The sequence below is a fragment of the Mesoplodon bidens genome, assembly GCF_964165515.1.
Source record: "Mesoplodon bidens genome assembly, chromosome: 10".
Lineage (NCBI taxonomy): Eukaryota > Metazoa > Chordata > Mammalia > Artiodactyla > Ziphiidae > Mesoplodon > Mesoplodon bidens.
The window spans coordinates 25,706,666-25,728,851 of NC_138172.1; the positions used below are offsets into that span (position 1 = coordinate 25,706,666).

Here is a 22,186-nt window from a genome sequence, read left to right on the forward strand (position 1 = left end):
GGGGATTCCCTTGTATGTTATTTGTTGTTTTTCCCTAGCTGCTTTTAATATTTTTTCTTTGTATTTAATTTTTGATAGTTTGATTAATATGTGTCTCTGTGTGTTTCTCCTTGGATTTATCCTGTATGGGACTCTCTGCACTTCCTGGTCTTGATTAACTATTTCCTTTCCCATATTAGGGAAGTTTTCAACTATAATCTCTTCAAATATTTTCTCAGTCCCTTTCTTTTTCTCTTCTTCTTCTGGGACCCCTGTAATTCGAATGTTGGTGTGTTTAATGTTGTCCCAGAGGTCTCTGAGACTGTCCTCAATTCTCTTCGTTCTTTTTTCTTTATTGTGCTCTGTGGTAGTTATTTCCACTATTTTATCTTCCAGGTTACTTATCTGCCTCAGTTATTCTGCTATTGATTCCTTCTAGAGAATTTTTAATTTCATTTATTGTGTTGTTCATCATTGTTTGTCTTCTCTTTAGTCCTTCTAGGTCCTTGTTAAACATTTCTTGTATTTTCTCCATTCTACTTCCAAGATTTTGGATCGTCTTTACTATCATTACTCTGAATTCTTTTTCAGGTAGACTGCCTATTTCCTCTTCATTTCTTTGGTATGGTGGGTTTTTACATTGCTCCTTCATCTGCTGTGTGTGTCTCTGTCTTCTCATTTTGCTTAACTTACTGTGTTTGGGGCCTCCTTTTTGCAGGCTGCAGGTTCGTAGTTCCCATTGTTATTGGTGTCTGCCCCCAGTGGGTAAGGGTGGTTCAGTGGGTTGTGTAGGCTTCCTGGTGGAGGGAACTAGTGCCTGTGTTCTGGTGGATGAGGCTGGATCTTGTGTTTCTGGTGGGCAGGACTATGTCCGGTGGTGTGTTTTGGGGTGTCTGTGACCTTATTATGATTTTAGGCAGCCTCTCTGCTAATGGGTGGGGTTGTGTTCCTGTCTTGCTAGTTGTTTGTCATAGGGTGTCCAGCAGTGTAGCTTGCTGGTCGTTGAGTGGAGCTGGGTCTTAGCGTTGAGATGGAGATCTCTGGGAGAGCTTTCACCGTTTGATATTACGTGGGGCCAGGAGGTCTCTGATGGACCAATGTCCTGAACTCAGCTCTCCAACCTCAGAGGCACAGGCCTGACACCTGGCCAGAGCACAAAGACCCTGTCAGCCACATGGCTCAGAAGAAAAGGGAGAAATAACTAACTAAAAGTAATTAATTAATTAATTAAAGTTATTAAAATAACAAAATATTAAAAATAAAAACATTTTAAAGTAATAAAAAAGAGGAAAAAGAAAGAAAGAAAGAAAGAGAAAGAAAGAAAAAAGAAAGGAAAGAAGGAAAGGGCCACCGAAGCAAAAACCAAATCCACCAACGATAACAAGTGCTAAAAAGTATACAAAAAAAAAAAAAAACAGACAGACAGAAACCTAGGACAAATGGTAAAAAGCAAAGCTGCACAGGCAAAATCACACAAAGAAGCATACATATAACACACTCACAAAAAGAGAAAAAGGAAAAAACATATATATATATATATATATATATATATGTATAATATATATATATAATATATATATATATAAAAAGGAAGAGAGCAACCAAATCAATAAACAAATCTACCAATGATAACAAGCTCTAAATACTAAATTAAGATAAACATAAAACCAGAAACAAATTAGATGCAGAAAGCAAACCCCAAGTCTACAGTTGCTCCCAAAATCCACTGCCTCACTTTTGGGATGATTCGTTGTCTATTCAGGTGTTCCACAGATGCAGGGTACATCAAGTTGATTGTGGAGATTTAATCCGCTGCTCCTGAGGCTGCTGGGAAAGATTTCCCTTTCTCTTCTTTGTTCGCACAGCTCCTGGGGTTCAGCTTTGGATTTGGCCCTGCCTCTGCGTGTAGGTCGCCTGAGGGCGTCTGCTCCCCGCTCAGACAGGACGGGGTTAAAGGAGCAGCTGAGGGCTTCCCTGGTGGCGCAGTGGTTGCGAGCCCACCTGCCGATGCAGGGGATTTGGGATTGTGCCCCAGTCTGGGAAGATCCCACATGCCACGGACCGGCTGGGCCTGTGGGCCATGGCCGCTGAGCCTGTGCGTCCGGAGCCTGTGCTCCGCAACGGGAGAGGCCACAACAGTGAGAGGCCCGCGTACCGCAAAAAAAAAAGGAGCAGCTGATTCGGGGGAAGGAGGGGTACAGATGCGGGGCGAGCCTGCAGCAGCAGAGGCCAGCGCGCCGTGCATTCTCCCGGGGAAGTTGTCCCTGGATCACAGGATCCTGGCAGGGGCCGGCTGCACAGGCTCCCAGGAGGGGAGGTGTGGAGAGTGACCTGTGCTCGCACACAGGCTTCTTGGTGGCGGCAGCAGCAGCCATAGCGTCTCATGCCCGTCTCTGGTATCCGCACTGTTAGCTGTGGCTCGCGCCTGTCTCTGGAGCTCGATTAGGCAGTGCTCTGAATCCCCTCTCCTCACGCACCCCAAAACAATGGTCTCTTGTCTCTTAGGCAGGTCCAGACTTTTCCCCGGACTCCCTGCCGGCTAGCTGTGGCACACTAGCCCCCTGCAGGCTGTGTTCATGCAGCCAACCCCAGTCCTCTCCCTGGGATCTGACCTCCAAAGCCGGAGTCTCAGTATGGACCTTTTAACAATATTAATTCTTCCAGTCTATGAGCACAGAAGATCTTTCCATTTATTTCAGTCTTCTTCAGTTTCTTTTATCAGTGTCTTGCAGTTTTCGATGTACAGATCTTTCACCTCCTTGGTTAAATTTATTCCTAGGTATTTTATTCTTTTTGATGCAATTTTAAATGGGGTTTGTTTTCTTACAACTACATTCTTAACCCTTGTAGGTATTCAGCCTTCCAGCTCTGTTCTTCCCTCTCCTTCACCCTCCTGATGGATTAGTTCCATTGTTTTCAGTCATCTCTTTTCTTTAGGACTCTCACCCTCTCTGTCTACTCAATTTTTCTTTTGCTCATTTTCCTTCTAAAGTTTGGTGGGGTTTTTTTGTTTTTATTTCCACCAGACTGTGGCAGGGAGGAATAGCTAAAGCAGTTACATTTCAAATTAATTGTACTTGAGCCACACAAGTTACTGGGAACCCCCAGAGGCTGTAGACTTTTACAGACGTGGTTCATATACCAGCACTGCCACATTTCAGCTGTGTGACTTAGAACAGGGATGCTTTATTTTCTGAACTGTGAGTTTGCCATTGGTAAAGTGGGAATAATGATAAGTGTGCAAAGCTGTTCTGAGAAAATTGGAAATAATCGAGTGGTTTGGGGATTGACAGTCAGATATAGAAGAAGAGGTGTCTTCATCCCTCTCTGCCTGTGTGTTACCACTTGACTCTCTTTGTAATTCTTGCTTCAGACCTACCACTGCCTGCTCCCTCCCTCTCCCTCTCATCTTCATGTCTGCTAAACTCAACCCTGTGTGACTGCTCCAAGGAGCACAAAGTAAGAGAGTGTTCAGAAGTGAATCTCAGCTGACAGCTCATGCATTTAGCCAACTTTTAAAAATGCCAGTGCCGGTTGGGAAAATGCAAGCTCCATTGACAATTCATTCTGAATCCCAAAGACTAGAAACCTTGCCAAATATGCACTGAGGATATCCTCTTCTCTGATCATCTGAAATGTGCCTAGAAATTTACGTCTTTGTCTGTGCCATGCAGATCGATCTTTCTAAATCCTTCCTCAAATATTGTTCTCAAGCTCTGTATAAGAACAGGAGACCTACTAAGATAGCCTGACCTGTGGCTAAATTTAGAAGTTGACCAGAGGGGAGCAGCAAGAAAAGTGGATCAGATAGTTGCCCTCCTGCCAACATGCTTTCTCATCTGCCTGAACCCGAAGTGGAGGGTTTGAGGCCAGTGGACCTGGGTGGTGAGGGAGGTTGGAGGACTGTGGGAGGCCCTCACGTGACACTGAATTGGCCAAAGGGAGGTGCAGGGCAGCTGGATGGGGGAGGGAGAAGCCCCATTAGAACCCGTTGTTCCTCATTTGCAAAGCATGCTGGTAGTCCTCTCTTCAAACGTCCCCACATCCACAAGGCTTTGAGGGAATGTTGTTAGCAGCTGGGCAACCATCTTCAGATTTGCCCCTGGTCCTATTTGCCTACAGCGGTCCTGGTTTATGCATGGGGTAGGCCTGGTGTAATTATTAATCGCCCCTCCTTCCATGATCAACAGCGTCCTCGTTAAACAGTACATTGGGTGGTCACTTGATAGTACAGCACCCTTCAGGCTCCCCTTAATCAGCCTTCACCTCCATTCTGGTTCTCACCTCCTCTGTACCCACTCACTCTGCTCCCATTTCACCTGATGTGCACCTTGTGCATGCACAGGTCTTGACTTTCTTCCCCTCATCTAGTGACACCTTGAGCTGACGTCAGTGAGATGCTAGGGCAGTCTCAGAGCCCAGTGAATCGGATGCTGCAGACTCCCACCCCACCCCATTATGGGAGGTTTTCTTCTTCTTAGCCATTCTTTACAACTAACTCAGAGCTGTTGCTTGCTTTTTGAGTGTGCATTTTCCCCTTTTGCTTCCCCCTTGGACACTATTAAAAACCCACCTGTTGGGCTTCCCTGGTGGCGCAGTGGTTGAGAGTCCATCTGCTGATGCAGGGGACACGGGTTTGTGCCCCGGTCCGGGAGGATCCCACATGCTGCGGAGCGGCTGGGCCCTTGAGCCATGGCCGCTGAGCCTGTGCGTCCGGAGCCTGTGCTCCGCAGCGGGAGAGGCCACAGCAGTGAGAGGCCTGTGTACCACACACACACACACAAAAAAAACCACCTGTTTGTTGGCAAGATGTATTTCACACCAGGCACATAGCACATGGCCCCCTCCTCTTCATGAGAAATAATCCAAGTGTCCACCTTGAGAAGCATGAGTTCCACATACCCACAGTAGCATGATCACCAGGGATGTTATACACAGTCACACAGGTTGTACACTGTACAACCCCAGGGGTACCATTCCCATAGGCTACAAAGTGAGGGGCATCCTCTAGAGTTATACAGTGCAGTGGCCCTGATACTATGATAATAAAAATAATACATCTCATTGTTTATTAAACTATGGACCAAGCACTATGTTGAATATTTTTATATGGAGGACCTCATTTTACCTTTCCATAACTCTCTGATGTCATAATTAAATTTTTATCCTCACTTAAAGATGAGGCAGCTTGAGGCTTAGCTAGGTTAATTCACCCAGGTTCATGGAATCACTAGGTAATAAGGCTGGGATTTGAAGCCCAGCAGCCTGACCTCTGGAACACATGCTCTGAACCTTTATGTTCCACTGCTTCCCATGTCGACATGCACCTAAGGTGCATTCTTCTATTTTTATTGGCTTGGCCAGACTGTTTCAGCAGAGTTGGCATCGAAGTATAATTCTCTGTACTGCTGACTACCCCCACCCACTTCCAAAGATGAAATTCTTAGTCTAGTTGGTTGACGATCAGACCTTAAGCCATGAGGTTGGTGGGGAGTCTTGATGAAGTACTTCAGTGGACCTTTTTTGTTCATTGAGGGGCCTGTTGACTGTGCAGGGAAAGGAGCATCAGTGTTCATTCATGATATCATAAGATAGAGCCTGGACTTTGAGATGTAGAGAAAAATTATTAGAGAAGAGGAAAATGCTCTTTCCAGACATTTATGTCCCATTTTTTTGTGCCCTAAAAGCAGCGTGTTGTAAACAAAAGACCATTCAATGTGTGGCTCTGGGAAATTGTCCTCAAATCTCTGGGCTCCAGTTAGCTTATCTGCAAAATGGGAATTGTATGGCAGACTTTGCTGAATGTCATAGTGAGGATTAAGTGAGATTAAGTGAGGGATTCAGTGCAGTGCCTAGTATATTTTAGGCCTTCCACAAATGGTAGTTCTCTTTGGTACATTGGACTCCTGACGGAGGATTCAGATGATGACCAGCACTTCAGCTTATCCACGTATCACAATGTTGGGCTTTTAAGATCACCCGCCAACTTTGGGCTAGTTATTTAGCTTTTCACTGATCAGTTTTACTCACTTTAGAATTATTATGCTCATGAGACTGAGATTAAAAAAAAAAATACATGACCTTTTAATTCTTTTGAAAACTACTATCGTAAAAAACTTACTGATAGTATTATAATCTGACTATGAATTTACTTATAGCTGCAGAGGTCTTTTGATCCAACTTGAATTGTGAGTATGTAGGTTATGCATCTCTTTGTTTTAAGGAGTAAATCTCCCAGTTCTTGCAAATATTCTTTTTTTTACCTTTACCCAGAATACTCTCTTTCCTCCCTGGTACCTCTGTGTCACAAAGTGGCTGCCCTGCACCCTCCCTCACATCAGTGACTCTTGTTCGTCCTTCAGGCCTGAATCAAGATGTCACTTCCTTTCAGAAGCCCTTGAAAATCACACCTCTCCTCAAATGACTGAGTCAGATGTCCCTCCTCTCAGCTCTATCACCCTGAAAATATTCTGCTTCAGCAGCTAGCACTCTGAATTGTTGTCGCCTGTTTTTCTTGTCTAGGTTATCAGCTGTTGGAGGTCAGAAAGTTTGTTCACCAGAGTTTTCCCCAGCATTTAGCACAGTACCTCCAGCATTGAAGACACTTGGTGAATGAATGAATTTATGAATGAATGGAGGGACAAAATAATAGGTGGAGAGAGGGAAGGAAGGAAGGAAGGAAGGAGAGAGGGAGGGAGGGAGAGAGGGAAGGAAAAAGCAAGGCATTACAGAACAAAGCCTGCTAATTGATGGCCTTTCTTCTTTAACTATTTAGAATCACAGCACTTTACAATGTCTTTTAGAACGAACAAACAAACTGTTTTCCCAGTAAGAACAGCTGTTTTACTTTATTGTCACATTGCCGTGGACAATCTGTGCTTGGATCTTTCTGGCCTTTGTAGAACTGCCCACCCCATGGCTCTTTGACCCAGTGCAGGGACTTGGACCGCTCTAGTACGTATTTGTATTATAAAAACTTTTATTGAGGTCAGCTGTAGAATGATTCCCAAGTTCATCTTCTTAGCACAGAAAAATAAGTAATGAGCTTCAGGTCAGTTGGTTACAAAGATTTTATGAAGTTTATAGTAGGGAGTGATTGGGTTTTGATGTGTGAACAAGGGCCAGATATTAACTCTTTGTCACTCATTCCCTCATTAATTTATTCAACAAATCTTTGTCGAGCACCTGCAAAGTGCCAGGCATTAGGCATTAGGGATGCAATAGAAAATGTGAAATTGCTATGGTGGGATTGATTACCAAGTGAGAGAGACAGAAGACAAGCAAACAGATGTGTTATATGAAATTGCCAACTGCGAAAAGTGCTGTGATGGAAAACAACAACAAGGTGCTGAGATAGAGAATGATAGGCTAGTCCCACCTTCTCTAGGGTGCTTGGTGATAAACAGCAAAAGGAGGTGATTCGGGCTTCCCTGGTGGCACAGTGGTTGAGAGTCCGCCTGCCGATGCAGGGGACGCCGGTTCGTGCCCTGGTCCAGGAGGATCCCACATGCCGTGGAGCAGCTGGGCCCGTGAGCCATGGCCACTGAGCCCGCGCGTCCGGAGCCTGTGCTCCGCAACGGGAAAGGCCACAACAGTGAGAGGCCCGCGTACCACAAAAAAAAAAAAAAAAAAAAAGAGGTGATTCTAGGTAGAAGGGAGAGGGAGGACAGAGCCCAGCATGTTTGTGGACAAAAGCACAGCACGTTGGGAACAGAGTCAGCAAAGGGATCGGAAGGCTGAAATGAGGTTGGACCTGCAGGAGCACCCAGGTTATGACGTGTTCTGTAAGCCAGGGCAAGAGTTTGAATTTTCTCCTAAGCAGCATAAGACATTTTTACTAGGCCCTCTGTGACCTGGCCTCTGCCCACCTTCTGAAATCCCCATCTCAAACTGAAGGCTCTAAGGACCCCCAACTGCTGTCATCATTTCCCTGCCCCACCTCCCTGTGACATCCACCTCCAGCCACGCATGCTGAGCCCCTCCCCGAGAGTGCCCCCCATCTCCCGTGTGCCACGTTACCTCGGCTTCTCCTCTTCCACCACTGCCCGCGCACTGCTTTCAGCGTCGTGGGAATTCCCACCCCTGGTCCTTCCTCTTTTCTCGCTGTCACAGCTGCAGTTACCCTGATGGCTTCCACCTCCATTACACTCTCTGTTATGAAGCTCATACCTGCTCACAACAGCCATACAAGGCGGCCCTGAGGACTAAACCCCAGGGGTCACCAGTTAGCCAACTGTCTTGACACATGAACCCCCAGCTGGGAGGAACAGCCACCCCGGGTGTCGTAAGAGAGAGAGAAAAGGTGAGTAGGAAGATGTCAGGGCTGTAACCCCATGCCCAGCACAGAACTTGTCCCATTGCAAATAGGCAGACCTTGTTTTATTGTACTTCACTTTATTGCACTTTGCAGGTACTGTGGGGGTTTTTTTGTTTGTTTGTTTGTTTGTTTACAAATTGAAGGTTTGTGGCAACTCTGCGTTGAGCAAGTCTGTTGCTGCCATTTTTTCCAACAACATTTCCTCACTTTGTGTCACATTTTGGTAATTCTCGCAATATTTCAGTTTTTCTCTATTATATTTGTTATGGTGACCTGTGATCAGTGACCTTTGATGTCACTGCTAGGACTTGCTGAAGGCTAAGGTGATGGTTAGCTATTTTTAGCAAGAAAGTATTTTTAAATTACGTACATTTTTTAGAGATGCTAGTGCGTAGTCAGTAGATTATAGTGTAAATATAACTTTTATATGCCTTGGAAAACCAAGCGATTCATGTGACTTGTTTTATTGCGATATTTCCTTTATTGCGGTGGTCTGGAACCAAACCCACAGTGTCTCTGAGGTGTGCTTGTATTGGTTGAATGAGTGAATTACTTTAAAGTTACAAAATGTCTCCATAGTATTATTTCTGCCTTTTTCCCCTGCAAGTATATATACTATTTTGGGGCAAAGATGTCCAAACTCCACATACCTGACTTTTAAAATGAACCCATTGGTAATTTGAAGGTTGCTTTTTCTTTTTTTAATTTAAAGCAATGTTAGATAAATTGACTTGCACTTCCTATTCCTTTTAGCCAAAGACTCTGTGTAGCACTTCCAGAACGCTATGCTGTCAGGCTCCCCATTTGTTCTTTGACTTGGTTGTCCACACACTATCCAACAATGGTAGCCTGGCCCTAGTAAGGATGCAACACATTCTTTCATCCATGGAGAAAGTCAACAACCTTAAAGGTTGAGCAGGTGAATATGAAGAATGATTTTCTTCCCTCCATGGTTAGTGCATCTCACCAAAAAATGTAAAGCAACTTGGTTGCAGTCTTTAAGGAAAGATAGTTTCTACCCATTGCATTAAGTGACCCTTTTTAGACCATTACCCTGTGGCCAACCAACCCAGCTAAATAAAATATTTTATTTTGGGCTTCCCTGGTGGAGCAGTGGTTGAGAGTCCGCCTGCCGATGCAGGGGACACGGGTTCGTTCCCCAGTCTGGGAAGATCCCACATGCCGTGGAGCGGCTGGGCCCATGAGCCATGGCCGCTGAGCCTGCGCGTCCGGAGCCTGTGCTCCACAACGGGAGAGGCCACAGCAGTGAGAGGCCCGCGTACCGAAAAAAAAAAAAAAAAAAAAAAAAAATATATATATATATATATATATATATATATATATATATATATATTTAGATCTTCCTCACCCTCAACTTTAAAAAGTTATTTTCCCTTGTTAGTTTTAGCACATTTACAGGCACACGTAGCCCATTGGACAATGGGTAAGTTGCCCAAGTTTACCCAGGGCTGTGATATTTGCTTTCTGAATTACAGGTGTGCTGAATTTCAGAGATACTGGTGGTGTGACTTCCATACTTGGTATAATTTTTTCTAAAATCTGTAACGAAATTGGAGAAAAATCTTTTGGAAATTAAAATAAGCTTAGTTGAGCTTCTCCAGCTGTTTTTCAGAACATTCTGGATCATATTCCAGGACGGAGGAAGGAATCATAAATCCTAGGTGGGTGGGAGAATTGATATTACTGAAAGCTGATAAAATCCTATAGTATGGGCTGGATTTGCTTTCTGATTACCCACCCCCCGTGCTCTGGTTAGGATTTAAAACTCCAGGAGAAAAGCCATGCTAAGTGATTTTCAAAGCTGCTGTTGACTCATTCCAAACCACTGGGCAAGTCACTTACTTACTTAGTTTAATTTTTCTAAAAGTTATATTCAAAGTAAGGCTTCCCAACGCCCTTTGCCACCACTGGCAAAATAGTTTTTATGGTAGTTAACCATTATTTAAGACCAAGGGAAAAACACCTAACAAGCAGAAAGTGTTTAGTCATCCTTGCTTTCTGCTCTAAACTGTTACTTATTGCTACAGATTAAAGCCCTAAGGATTAGTGAAAATGAAAGAGGACACTGGAAGGTTTAGTCCAGGTCGGCTTCTCAATAATCATGGTCTTCTCTGAGTCACCTAAGTCCTGATTTTCTAAGGAATTACTTTTTCTATGGGGAGTTAAGTATGTCTTCTGCATAGATCTACACATCACAGATTAACCATTGTTTTGTAACATTCAGGGCCTCATTTGGCTTTTTTTAGTGAAGAAACAAAAACATTATTCCTTCACGATGGTTCCCAGCATCCTCCAGGGGAAGAGAAACCCCCAGAACTGCTGAGTCAGAGCTGAGCTAGGCACTGAGCTCAGCCAGCCTCCTGCACTGGTGGGAAGGGATCTGCTCCTCTGTGCTCATCTCACACTGTTTTCTGTTCATATTTGTGCCCCAGAAAAATTATAAGTGGTTCCATACTCTAGATGTAGAGATTTGCTTCCAAGCAGCAGAAGTTTTGAATTAAGTTTGCAAATGATAAGGATACAACCACAGGTTTACAATACCAGGACACAACCACATACATATCCCTACTACTTTCTGAAAGAACAAAGCATCTCACAAAAGACATGGTTATACCAGATGACCCAGCATTTCCACTCCTAAGGATATACCCGAAAGAATTGAAATCAGGTGTTCAAATTTGCATATGAATGTGCATAGCAGCACTCTTCGTGATAGCCAAAAGATGGCCAACAACCCAAATGTCCATTAACATTTGAATAAACAAAATGTGGTATATTCATACAATGGACTATTCAGCCATGAAAAGGAATGAAGTACTGATCCAATGTGGCAAGACCTTGAAAGCATTATGCTAAATGAAAGAACCCAGACACCAAAGGCCACATACTGGATGATTCCATTTCTGTGAAATACCCAGAACAGGCAAATCCATAGAGACAGAAAGCAGATTGGTGGTTGCCACAGACTGGGAGGAAGGGGAAATGGGGAGTGACTGCTTAATGGGTACAGGGTTCCCTTTTGGGGTGATGAAAATATTCTGGAACTAGATAGTGATGACGATTGCACAACATGACCAGTGACTACACGCCCCTGAATTGTACACTTCTAAGTGGTTAAAATGGTGAATTTTATGTTACGTGTATTTTGCTACCAAAAAAAAAGGAAAGAAAAGAAAAGAAAGAAAGAAAAAGAAAGGCAAGAAGTATATCAGGAAAGACATTTCTGAGTCAAGCTGGATTCCAAACTCAAATGCCTTTGGGATGCTTTGGGTAATAAAAGAGAAGGAGGCTTGTGAGAGACAAAAAAGAGGTGGAGTCTAAGGCCCTTCCTAAAAAGACTAGAAGGAAAACGTTTAAGAGACATTATGTGAACAACAATGACAGCTCACAGAAGTTGGATAAGGCCCCGGGGCAACGGAGTTTGTAATCCCTGGTTAAAGGAAACCTAAGCTGTCCTTGACACAGGTTGGTTACAGTGACTTTCCTATGTAATCTGGAGTCTTGAAATATTCGGTGACACAGGTGCTTCAGATAGGACAGGCTTTGGGAGAACTTTAACAACACAGATAACTAAGGTAAAACTTCTACAGTGGGGTTTTCTGTTGGTGAAAGCAAAAAAGATAAGAAATTTATGGTCAGCACAGAGATCATCCTGGAATGAAACATACCACTTGCTCTATTTTCTCCACTTGGTTTATGGGAATAAAAAATACCTATCCCATTCACCTGACAAAGAGATGAATAACCAGGAATCAGTTGTTTAGGCTAAGTCCCAGTTTATTCATCTGAAAAATGGAAATTATAGTAATGGCTAAATCTTGCTGCCTAGCTGTCTACATCTTTAACGCCCGTCTTTGCTACTAAAATACAGCTCCTCTCTGAGGGCAGGGTTTGTGCTGTTTGTGTCTGCTCCTGTTCATCCAGACCCATCACAGGGCCTGACACTTCTTAGGAACTTGGTGAATATTGGCCAGATGATCAAGGGGTGAGAGCAGTTTACCCTGGAGAAGAAAAGGCTCTAGGGGCCACAGGAAATCTCTCCTCAAGTCCCCGAAGGGGGTTATTTGTGAGAAACAAAATTTGTCCTGTATGCTCCCTTGGAATCGACAAGTAGGACAACAGGCTGGATTTGGCAAAGAGACAGGCTTAGTTCCATGTTATAAGATGAAATGGGCCACCTGGACAGGGAATAACTTCCCTGACTCTAGAGGTATTTTGACACCATTTGGCCATAAGTTTTAAAGAGATTCAACGTTTGTTTGAATGGGTGGAGTAGTCAGGCCTTAAGGTCCTTTCCAAACCTGAAATTCATTCATTCACACTTTCACTGCTTCATTCAGACAGCCACTTATTGAATGCTGATTGCTGTGACAGGAACAGTGTTGTTGTTACCGAGTTCGAGTTCATGCTGCTCACTGCATGACAGACCAGTTAATCGAGAGACTAGTTGTTGGGGCAAGGAATAGCAATTTTATTCAGAAAGCCAGCAGCAGACGGAGAAGTTGGTGGACTAGTGTCCCAAAGAATCATCTTCCCAGAGTTAGAATTCAGGCTTCTTTTATACTTTAAAGGCCAGAGCCTTGAGAATAGGCTGTCCTGTATATTTCAGGCTGTAGGCAACATTCTTTTACAAAAGGTGCAGAGCCAGCACGACTAAGCACAGGCAACAGAAAACAAGGGTTAGAGCTAAAAGAATAAATCCAATATGTAGTCAGCTTTGTTCTTCTATGTTACACTGTTAAGTAATGGGGGTAAACTAATGAGTTCTCTAGTAATGTGTACCCTCAGAGATCTCGCAGTCTTAAAGAGTATACAGAAAGGAAAATAAATCATTATGGTAACAGGATGTAAGAAATCATCTGTTCTCTTTCCATGTCACCACCTGTTTTGTCTGTCTTTAACAGTGCACCAAGACTTGTGGCAAAGGCTCCAGGTACCGCAAGGTGGTGTGTGTGGGTGAGGACAAAGGTGACGAGGTTCACGGCATGCACTGTGACACGAGCACACGGCCTGTGGATCGCGAGAGCTGTGCCTTGCAGCCCTGCGAGTATGTCTGGATCACAGGAGAATGGTCAGAGGTACAGTCCTGGGGATTCTGGATCTGCCTTCAGGTCAGCGATGGCCTGAGGGCAACAGAGTGATGAGGGCAGGAATGTGGGAGACTCACACCCACCTGCCAGTTCTACCCCTGGGAACTGGGAGCCCTCAAACAGGTCCCTCAGCCTTCCTGGGCCAGAGTCCTACAGGTGCAGAGTGGGGGGGGGGGTGCATAAGATGGTATCCACGCTCCTCTCAATTCTACGTTCTGTGATTCCCTTTAATGTCCTAATAGTATGATTGGAAAGGAATTCTTACAGACACTGCAAATTCATATGTTTCCTGTAGGTGCCTGAAGAAAGTTAAGTATGCCACAAAAATGTCTTAGCATCAGGGAGGCAATAGGGAATGGTGGCGACTGTGACCAACTAGCACATGATGTGTAAGGGGAACAGGCTCTTTTCCATTCCAACAGAGGCTGTGCAGAAATGTGGGTCCAGTGTAACCAAACCTGATGTTTCAAGAGAGGACAAAACTTTGGACTTTGGTGTGCTATCTCCCTATCTTAAAATGTGGACTCAAATTATTTAAAACGTTGTGTGGGTCGAACCAAACACTTTTGTGGGCCAGATGTTGGTTGCCCATTTAACAACCTCTGATCCAGAGGAATGGAATAGTTTTCCATAATATCCAAGGAATCTCAAGTGTCTATTTTTCCTTATCTCTTCCTGTACACAATGCCTACCTAGACACTTTTTATTATTCATAAACCAATAGTAACAGTCACGTGATTATATTTTCAAACCTCATGATATTTTCAAATACTGAAAGACCTGTAACATCAGCACTAGTTGTCATTTGCCCCAAAGAATTTAGAGATGTGAAAAGGAAGTATCTGGGCTCATAGCAAAGGTGCTTGCTATTACTGGCGTCTCGTTAGAGTTCAACAGGGCAGCAATTTCCTGTTTTAATGGGATGAATATTTGCATTTAGATGATGTGTTTGTTGGGTGTTGAATCGTTTCTGCACTAAAACTGTTCCTAAAGCCTTTTCTGACTATGTCTCCCCATCCTTCACTCTACCCCAGTGAATTTGCCTTCCGCTCCCCACCTCCTGTGGGACATTTGGCGCTGTCTAGAGACATTGTTGGTTGTCACAGCCGGGGGAAGTAGGCTGCTACTGGCATCTGGTGGGTAGAGACCAGGGATGCTGCTAAACCACCTACAGTGTACAGGACAGCACCACAACAGAGAGCTATTGAGCCTAAATGTCAGGGGTGCTGAGGGTGAGAAACTCTGCTCTATACCAGCCCTACCTGTTCTTGGTATGTTCTCAAAGAAAGGAGGGGAGATGTGGTCTGGATCATTAGAAATAGATTTACTCTTGCCCATCCAGGAACATGGGAAGTCCAGATGAGTGTTCAAAATAGTCTTTGACTTTGGGTTTGACGCATAGGTTCCAACCCATTCAGATACCAAGGCGGGTGGAGGGAGGTGGGTCCAGGGGGCTCCTGTCTTCTGTTCAGTTCACCACTCCTAGTGCCTTGAAAGGCATGGTCCCTAACTTCTGCTTCTCTGGGCTGCTGCACAACGCCACACCCTGACTCTCAGGAAGGGAGAGCCTTCCCTTCTGGCCTCTCTCCCTCCTCAGGCCTCTGTCCCTTGGACCATTCACCTGTCTGCCTCCTGGGGGCCTCTTCTTCCTGGTTTCTGGCTTGGTCCTCGGTCACTCATCTTGCTGGAGTTTGTATGCCTGTCACACTGCCAAGGTTGACGTGCTCATCTTAGCTGGATTTGGTGTGTTGTTATTACACTGGAAGAGTTTTGGTCTCTTTCTGAGACTTGCATAATGTTCCTCCTGTGGCTTTACCATAACCTTAATATTAACCCCCAAAAGATGAGATTGGGAGAAAATTGTTTTAAAAAGCCTTCCATACATCTGCAAATTTTCAGGTGTACCGTGAGTTGAAAAATCTGCAAGCTCTAGGCAAAGATGAGAGGGATGGAGACAGGACTTTGTACAGATACCAGGATCATGGGAAGGGACTCTGCAAGGGGAGTGATGCCTGAGGAACTGGACCAGAATTCCCTCTAGAAAAGCTTCTAGTAAAATGCCAAAGCCACAGCAAGATTTGCCTTCTGTCTGGGGCCTCCATCACCTGCAGAGTTCTGTGTGCTCCATATTGGAGAAGTAGACTCCATCACCCCTGGCCCATGTGTGCATTTCCCTGGTTGGGCCCAACGTGTGTCGCTAGTGCAAGAAGCCCACATTCTTATTGTTTCATTTTGCTTTATGGTTATTTTCAAGTTAGAAAAGTAATCTGCACTCAGGATGAAACACGCACATGGCACCAAGGCATGGAGAGTCAACCATAAGACCTTCCCCTCCTCTCTCCACTCCCCAGAGGTGAGAGACTCTTACACTTCACAGCTCTGGCCTGAAATGGATTAAGCAAGCCAGAGGCACTCAACGTTTTCAGGATGCTCTTAACAGCTCCTGAAGGGTTCTTTTCAGAGCTGTGGAGGCCTCTGAATAAAACCTGACCATATTTGGGGCTCATTTCCATCTGTCAACACCTGTCTCCCACTGCATCCCCCACGTAAATGGGCACTGGGCTGCTTTTGCTTGTGGTTGGTAAGGGGAAAGGGTCTTAGCACTTGCCTTCTCAGACGTACCGCCTTGTTTAAATTAGTCCACGCTGAGGTCAGGGCGTGCAAGCACTGAGTTAGATACTCTAAAATACCCACAGCTTGGACAGACAGCATTTATTAGCCATCTGTCTATGCGTGAAACACCTCAGACTTAGCCCTGCTCTCCCCTGGCCTGGCATCAACTGCGTCTTTGGGCATCTGAACAGCGGCAGCCAAAGAAGGAAGAAATGTACACAGAGTATTTCCAGGTCTTAAGCCAGCTGGAAGGGAAGGCCCAAGGATGCTCTGCATGCCTGTGGCTGGGCCAGTTCCCTGCTCACTCGAGGACCGCGTCAAGGGGAGCCTTCCCCCCGGAAAAGGTACAGGAGCGGCAAGCCACGTGGCTTAAAGCGACAGCTTAGGAGACACCAGGAAAAAGAGACACTGGTTTTAATAGCAAGTGAGAACGGACGGAAGCTATGGTCCCTCACCCCAGAAAAAGCAAAACACACCACATGCCGCCTAGTGTTTCCAGGGTTCATCTGCCCCCGCCCAAAGAACCTTTGATCTTGAGAATCCTGAAACTCTACCTTAATTTTATGTCACATTTTCACAGGGAGTGGCCAGTTATTTGGTGCCTTGGCCCCAAAATATCATCAAAATAATTTGTTGGTTAATTCAGTTTTCTTTTAAAAGTATTATGTAAAATACTTAGCTGAGGAGGCTGAACGTAATCTAAAATCTTACTAATAACCAGTTAGATGTCCCATCCCAGAAGGAGCTGGGACACCAGTAAAATACCTTTTCTTTCTCCTTTTCTGTAACATCTGGGTATTTTTAAATGCCGTATAATTATGGCAGAAGGTCTAAATGACTGCATGACTTAGAGAGAGCCGGGCTGGGGGGAGGGAAGCAGAAAGGTAACATTTAAGTCACGATATATAGCCAGGGAGAGAGGAGAAAGAAGGAAATCAAGTGGAGGGCAGATGGGAAAGCAGACCATCAAGTAGGGAAGGAAAGTTGTCCCAGAGTCCTGGGAGAGCCTGGATTTCACACACAGGTGGTCTCTGGCGCTCTCTCCAGCCCACTTGGTCGCTTCTCTGATGTGGTCATTGTAGGTTTGGAAAGGCGTGATTTGGCCGCCAGTACGTAGGGCTCTGGACGCTGTAAGCGGACCCGGTGACAGCTGGAGCACCTCCCCCAGCCCCGTCTCCCTGTGAAATCCAGAGCGGGGGCTTGAGGCACCCCCCGCCCGCAGCGGGGGCCAGAAGGTGTAGTGGCAGCCCTGGATCCCAGAAGGCTCCTGTAGGGGGCTGCAGGTCCCCCGCGTGCTGGGGGCCGCTCCTCGCGGCCCGTAAGAAGCTAATAAAGTGGGAGCTCTCTGCCCCCTTGTCCCGAGGTCACTGTCCACCGTGGAGGTCAGGGGCCTATTGTGGCTGCCCCCAGGCCCCGCTCCAACCTCTGCTCTCTGCCCCCTCTCTTCCCAGTGCTCAGTGACCTGTGGAAAGGGCTACAAACAAAGGCTTGTCTCCTGTAGCGAGATTTACACCGGGAAGGAGAATTATGAGTACAGCTATCAAACCACCATCAACTGCCCGGGCGCACAGCCACCCAGCGTCCAGCCCTGCTACCTGCAGGAGTGCCCTGTCTCGGCCACCTGGAGAGTTGGCAACTGGGGGACCGTAAGTAGACGATTGAGTGATGAAATCGGAAAGTTTTGGATCTCAAACCCCAACTTAAACATGTCCTGCCTGAGCTGTCCTTCCAGGAGAGCCCCGGGTGAGAAACAGGAATTAGCATCTTGAAATGGGCTGAAGGGGAAATGGGGGCTTCTCTGCTTGTTGGGCCGTTTTGCCTAGTGCTTAGAGAGGGGGGACGGGCGGGGAGGCCAGACGGCCTCCGTCTGATTCCTGGTTCTGCCGTTCCCAATTGAACGACCTGGGATAAGGGGCCAAGCATTCGTGTCTGTTTCCTCCCCTGCAGAATGGGGTGTTTGTGAAGTTGAAATGCGTTCATGCATTAAAAAGCACGTGGGCTATAATGGCAACTTTTTAAGTTCCATGTATTTTACCACGGTTTAAAATTAAACAGCACCCAGAACTCTTGTTTGTCCCTGAAAAGGGTTACAGAGGTGTTCGTTGTTGTGGGTTCTGTGGCTAAGAATTCTGTAAGCGCTAGTGCTTCTACATCGGGAATTCTTGGTTGCGTTCGGGTTACAACGAGTAAGAATATCTGATATTGGGAATGCCCTTGAAAGTTGCCCCAGCCCTCTGGCTCCTAGCTATGAGGCTTTCACTGATGCAAAGTGATGATTGGGCAAAAGTGTGGGACCAGTTGAAAGTGGTTAAGGTTTAAATTCTGGCTCCACCATGACCGTGAACAAATTTCCTAACATTTGAGCCTCAGTCTCCCCTCTGTAAAAGTAGAATAATGCTAGTACTATCTCATAGGGTTACTGTGAGGCTTAGATGAAGAAATTATATAATATATATATATATATTTCATGTTATGACTACATATGTAGATATGGATGTGTGTATGTATAGACATGTATATATAAGACTTAGCACAGGGCTTCCCTGGTGGCTCAGTGGTTAGGAATATGCCTGCCAGTGCAGGGGACATGGGTTCGAGCCCTGGTCCAGGGGATCCCACATGCTGCAGAGCAACTAAGCCCATGAGCCACAGCTACTGAGCCTGCACTCTAGAGCCTGTGAGCCACAACTCCTGAGCCCGTGAGCCGCAACTACTGAGCCCACGAGCCACACCTACTGAAGTTCGTGCACCTAGAGCCCGTGCTCCGCAACAAGAGAAGCCACCGCAATGAGAAGTCCACGCACCGCAACGAAGAGTAGCCCCCGCTCGCCACAACTAGGGAAAGCCCCTGCACAGCAACAGAGACCCAACACAGCCAAAAATAAATAAGTAAAATAAATAAATTGATTAAAAAAAATAATCTTAGCACAGAGACTGGCCCATAGGAAGTGCCCTACATGTGTCAGATATTTGTTTTCAGCAACACGGGTTTCCTGTGCAAGCCTCCAGGCTCTGAGTTCCACACCACGAGAAGCCCATATCTCCAGGTTCCGCAGCCACAACTCTGATCCTGCTCTGCCTTATAGTGCTCCGTATCCTGTGGCGTTGGAGTGATGCACAGATCTGTGCAGTGTCTCACCAATGAGGACCAGCCCAGCCACTTATGCCCTGATGAGTTGAAGCCGGAAGAAAGAAAAACCTGCCACAATATCTATAACTGTAAGTTGGCCAACTGAAGCCATCCTTCTGGAGCTTGAAGAACACGTTTCATTGTTCATGTGCTTGCCTGCCTTCTTCAGAAATCTAGAATTTATTTTTAAGAAATTGGCCCCCTTGCAGACAAACATGAGCATGCATAATGTAACTCCTTCCATTGGCGGCCACTGCACATCCTGGAGAATCACAGCCCGTTTTTGTGGTTTGTGTTTTCCAGGCGAGTTGCCCCAGAACTGCAAGGAAGTGAAAAGGCTGAAAGGTGCCGGTGAAGATGGGGAATATTTCCTGATCGTCACGGGAAAGCTCCTGAAGGTACACGTCGGAGCTCAGTCGTTATTTCTAGCCTGGTTTCAGAGCCAGCGGCCCTGGCCCTCATGGTCCCATTTCTGAGCCACCCCTTGCAGGTTATTTCTGGTCTGTCTTTCAGGTCTTCTGTGCAGGGATGCACTCTGACCGCCCCAAGGAGTACATGACACTGGTCCACGGTGACTCTGAGAATTTTTCTGAGGTTTACGGACACAGGTAGGAGAGCTCAGGCTCAGAAGAGCCCGGATGCCTGGAGATCCCTGGAGGGACCTCCCCATCCTTACCGGGATGTTCTCTCTGTAATGTAGGTTGCACAACCCAACCGAATGTCCCTACAACGGGAGCCGACGTGATGACTGTCAGTGTCGGAAAGACTACACAGCGGCTGGGTTTTCCAGCTTCCAGAAGATCAGAATAGACCTGACCACCATGCAGATCATCAGTAAGTTCCATGGGATGTCCTGGGGGATGTGTCCATGAGTCTCTCCATTCAGACAGCAAAAACATCCTGCACGGGGGCTGGCCCGAGGCCCGGAGGGTGTGAAGAGGAACTTAGGGTCCAGTGATGACAATCCCAGTCTAAGCTGCCAGAGGGTGGGATTTTGCACCTTTTAATCACTGCTGTCCCTGCAGTGCCTGGGAAGTGCTGAGCACAGGGGCGGTGCTCCATCAGATTTGTGACAAATGAATGGAGGAGTCGGAGGCACATGAAAGGGCACCATTGCAGTGGGGGAGTCAGGGCAGCATCCCCCAAAATATGACATTGAAATTGAGACCTTAAGGCCAAATGGGAGTGAGCCAGGTGGGCAAAGCAAGCATGGTAGCAAAATTTTTTTTTAAGATTTATTTATTTTTATTTTTTATTTTTTGGCTGCGTCTGGTCTTAGTAGCGGCACGCATGCTCTTCGTTGTGGCGCACGGGCTTCTTTCTAGTTGTGGCGTGCAGTTTTTCTCCTCTCTAGTTGTGGCGTACAGGCTCCAGGGCATGTGGGCTCTGTAGTTTGCAGCACATGGGCTCTAGTTGAGGCATGTGAGCTCAGTAGTTGGGGTGTGCGGGCTTAATTGCCCCGCGGCATGTGGGATCTTAGTTCCCTGACCAGGGGTCGAACCTGCGTCCCCTGCATTGTAAGGCAGATTCTTTACCACTGGACCACCAGGGAAGTCCTGGTAGCAGAGCTTTCGAAGGGAGAAGAAGTTTTAAGGTAGCAGATGCAAACTCCAAAGCTGTGATATTCATGTAGCAACATTCACCCCACCCTGGGCTTCCACCAGCAGTGTACATATGCACACACACACAAACATGCACACGGGCGTAAAACTAATTTTCTCTGATTGTCGATTTACAGAAGAAAAATGGAGGACAGAATTACCATTTTTTAAACTAGCCTGAGCGTGGACTGATTTCATACTCCAGCCAACACTGAATTTTTTTAAAGGACATTAATCATAGGAGTGGTTAAAGACAGCTCAAATATCCAAACACGGTCCCTCGAATAGAGGAGAAACAGAAATAATGAATAATTAATTTTTCTTCATTAACATGTTCCCATAACCTTTCCTTGCCCTCCTCTGCAGGTAGATTAAATCTGATTTGTACCAAGATATTTTTAATTGCCTTCAGCCAGACTGATGAGGGCTAAGGGCAGAATCTGCAGTTTCCCACTTAGATAACACCCTGGCTAAGACCCAGGGCTTCTGCGTGCTGAAGTGGGCAGGGCTCCTGCCCTTGGAGGTTGGGGGACTCAGATTTCTCTCCCACGAACCTGCAGAAAGATTAAGGCCTTCTCTTGCTATTCCTGAAAGACAAAGTAGAAAGGTTTAAAAAGCTGCCTCTGGTCTCTAGTTCCCACCAGATTTTGTAGGATTCTCAATCTGCCACCTCCTGATACGCCTTCCCCATTCTCAGAGCTGTTCTCGGGAGCTACAAGAGGGTTAAAAACGTGAGCACTGTTTTTACTGGCTTTTTTAAAAAACTTTTTTTAAAAAGTTAGCCCCAGGGCTTCCCTGGTGGCGCAGTGGTTGAGAGTCCGCCTGCCGATGCAGGGGACACGGGTTCGTGCCCCGGTCCGGGAAGATCCCACATGCCGCGGAGCGGCTGGGCCCGTGAGCCATGGCCGCTGAGCCTGCGCGTCCGGAGCCTGTGCTCCGCAACGGGAGAGGCCACGGCAGTGAGAGGCCCGCGTACCGCAAAAAAAAAAAAAAAAGTTAGCCCCAAACTTAAGAAACTGCCATTAATACTTTCAAGATGTAAGTTCTAATTGCTCTCCATTTTGGTGATAATAGTGCCTGGGCCACGGGAGGACAGATGAGCCTTGGGGACTAACTGCTAAGTAGCTGGAAATGCTTTGCTGGCTTATTCCCCGCCCTGTCCTGCAGTCCTGCAGCCTCAGAGGCTGCTTCTACAGGAGATTCACAGTCATCCAATTACTACATTTAAGCGAGGTGATTCATATATTTATTTAGATAGGAATCAATTCCAAAGTCATCTTAAGCCCCGCTTTTGGCTTCCATACTGTGAGGAGACAGAAAGTGCTGGTAAAACCCAGAGAAGGAAGCTCTCGGACCCACAGATACAGTGAGGGGAAAGCAAGTGTACATCTGGATCCGTTTGCTCACTAATCATACTTTGGATTGTTTTCTTTTT

The 22,186-nt window shown here is 46.0% G+C and overlaps 1 protein-coding gene across 3 annotated transcripts in view; it reads left to right on the forward strand.

Moving 5' to 3' along the window:
* Positions 1–22,186, forward strand: part of ADAMTS9 (ADAM metallopeptidase with thrombospondin type 1 motif 9) — a 172,246-nt gene that overhangs the window by 130,552 nt on the left and 19,508 nt on the right. For all 3 annotated transcript variants that reach the window (XM_081246304.1, XM_081246305.1, XM_081246306.1), the window contains 6 exons: positions 13,222–13,395; positions 17,472–17,666; positions 19,107–19,239; positions 19,454–19,548; positions 19,664–19,758; positions 19,851–19,984. In XM_081246304.1, coding sequence (XP_081102430.1) covers positions 13,222–13,395; positions 17,472–17,666; positions 19,107–19,239; positions 19,454–19,548; positions 19,664–19,758; positions 19,851–19,984 — 826 coding nt within the window. The remainder of the gene's footprint in view (positions 1–13,221; positions 13,396–17,471; positions 17,667–19,106; positions 19,240–19,453; positions 19,549–19,663; positions 19,759–19,850; positions 19,985–22,186) is intronic.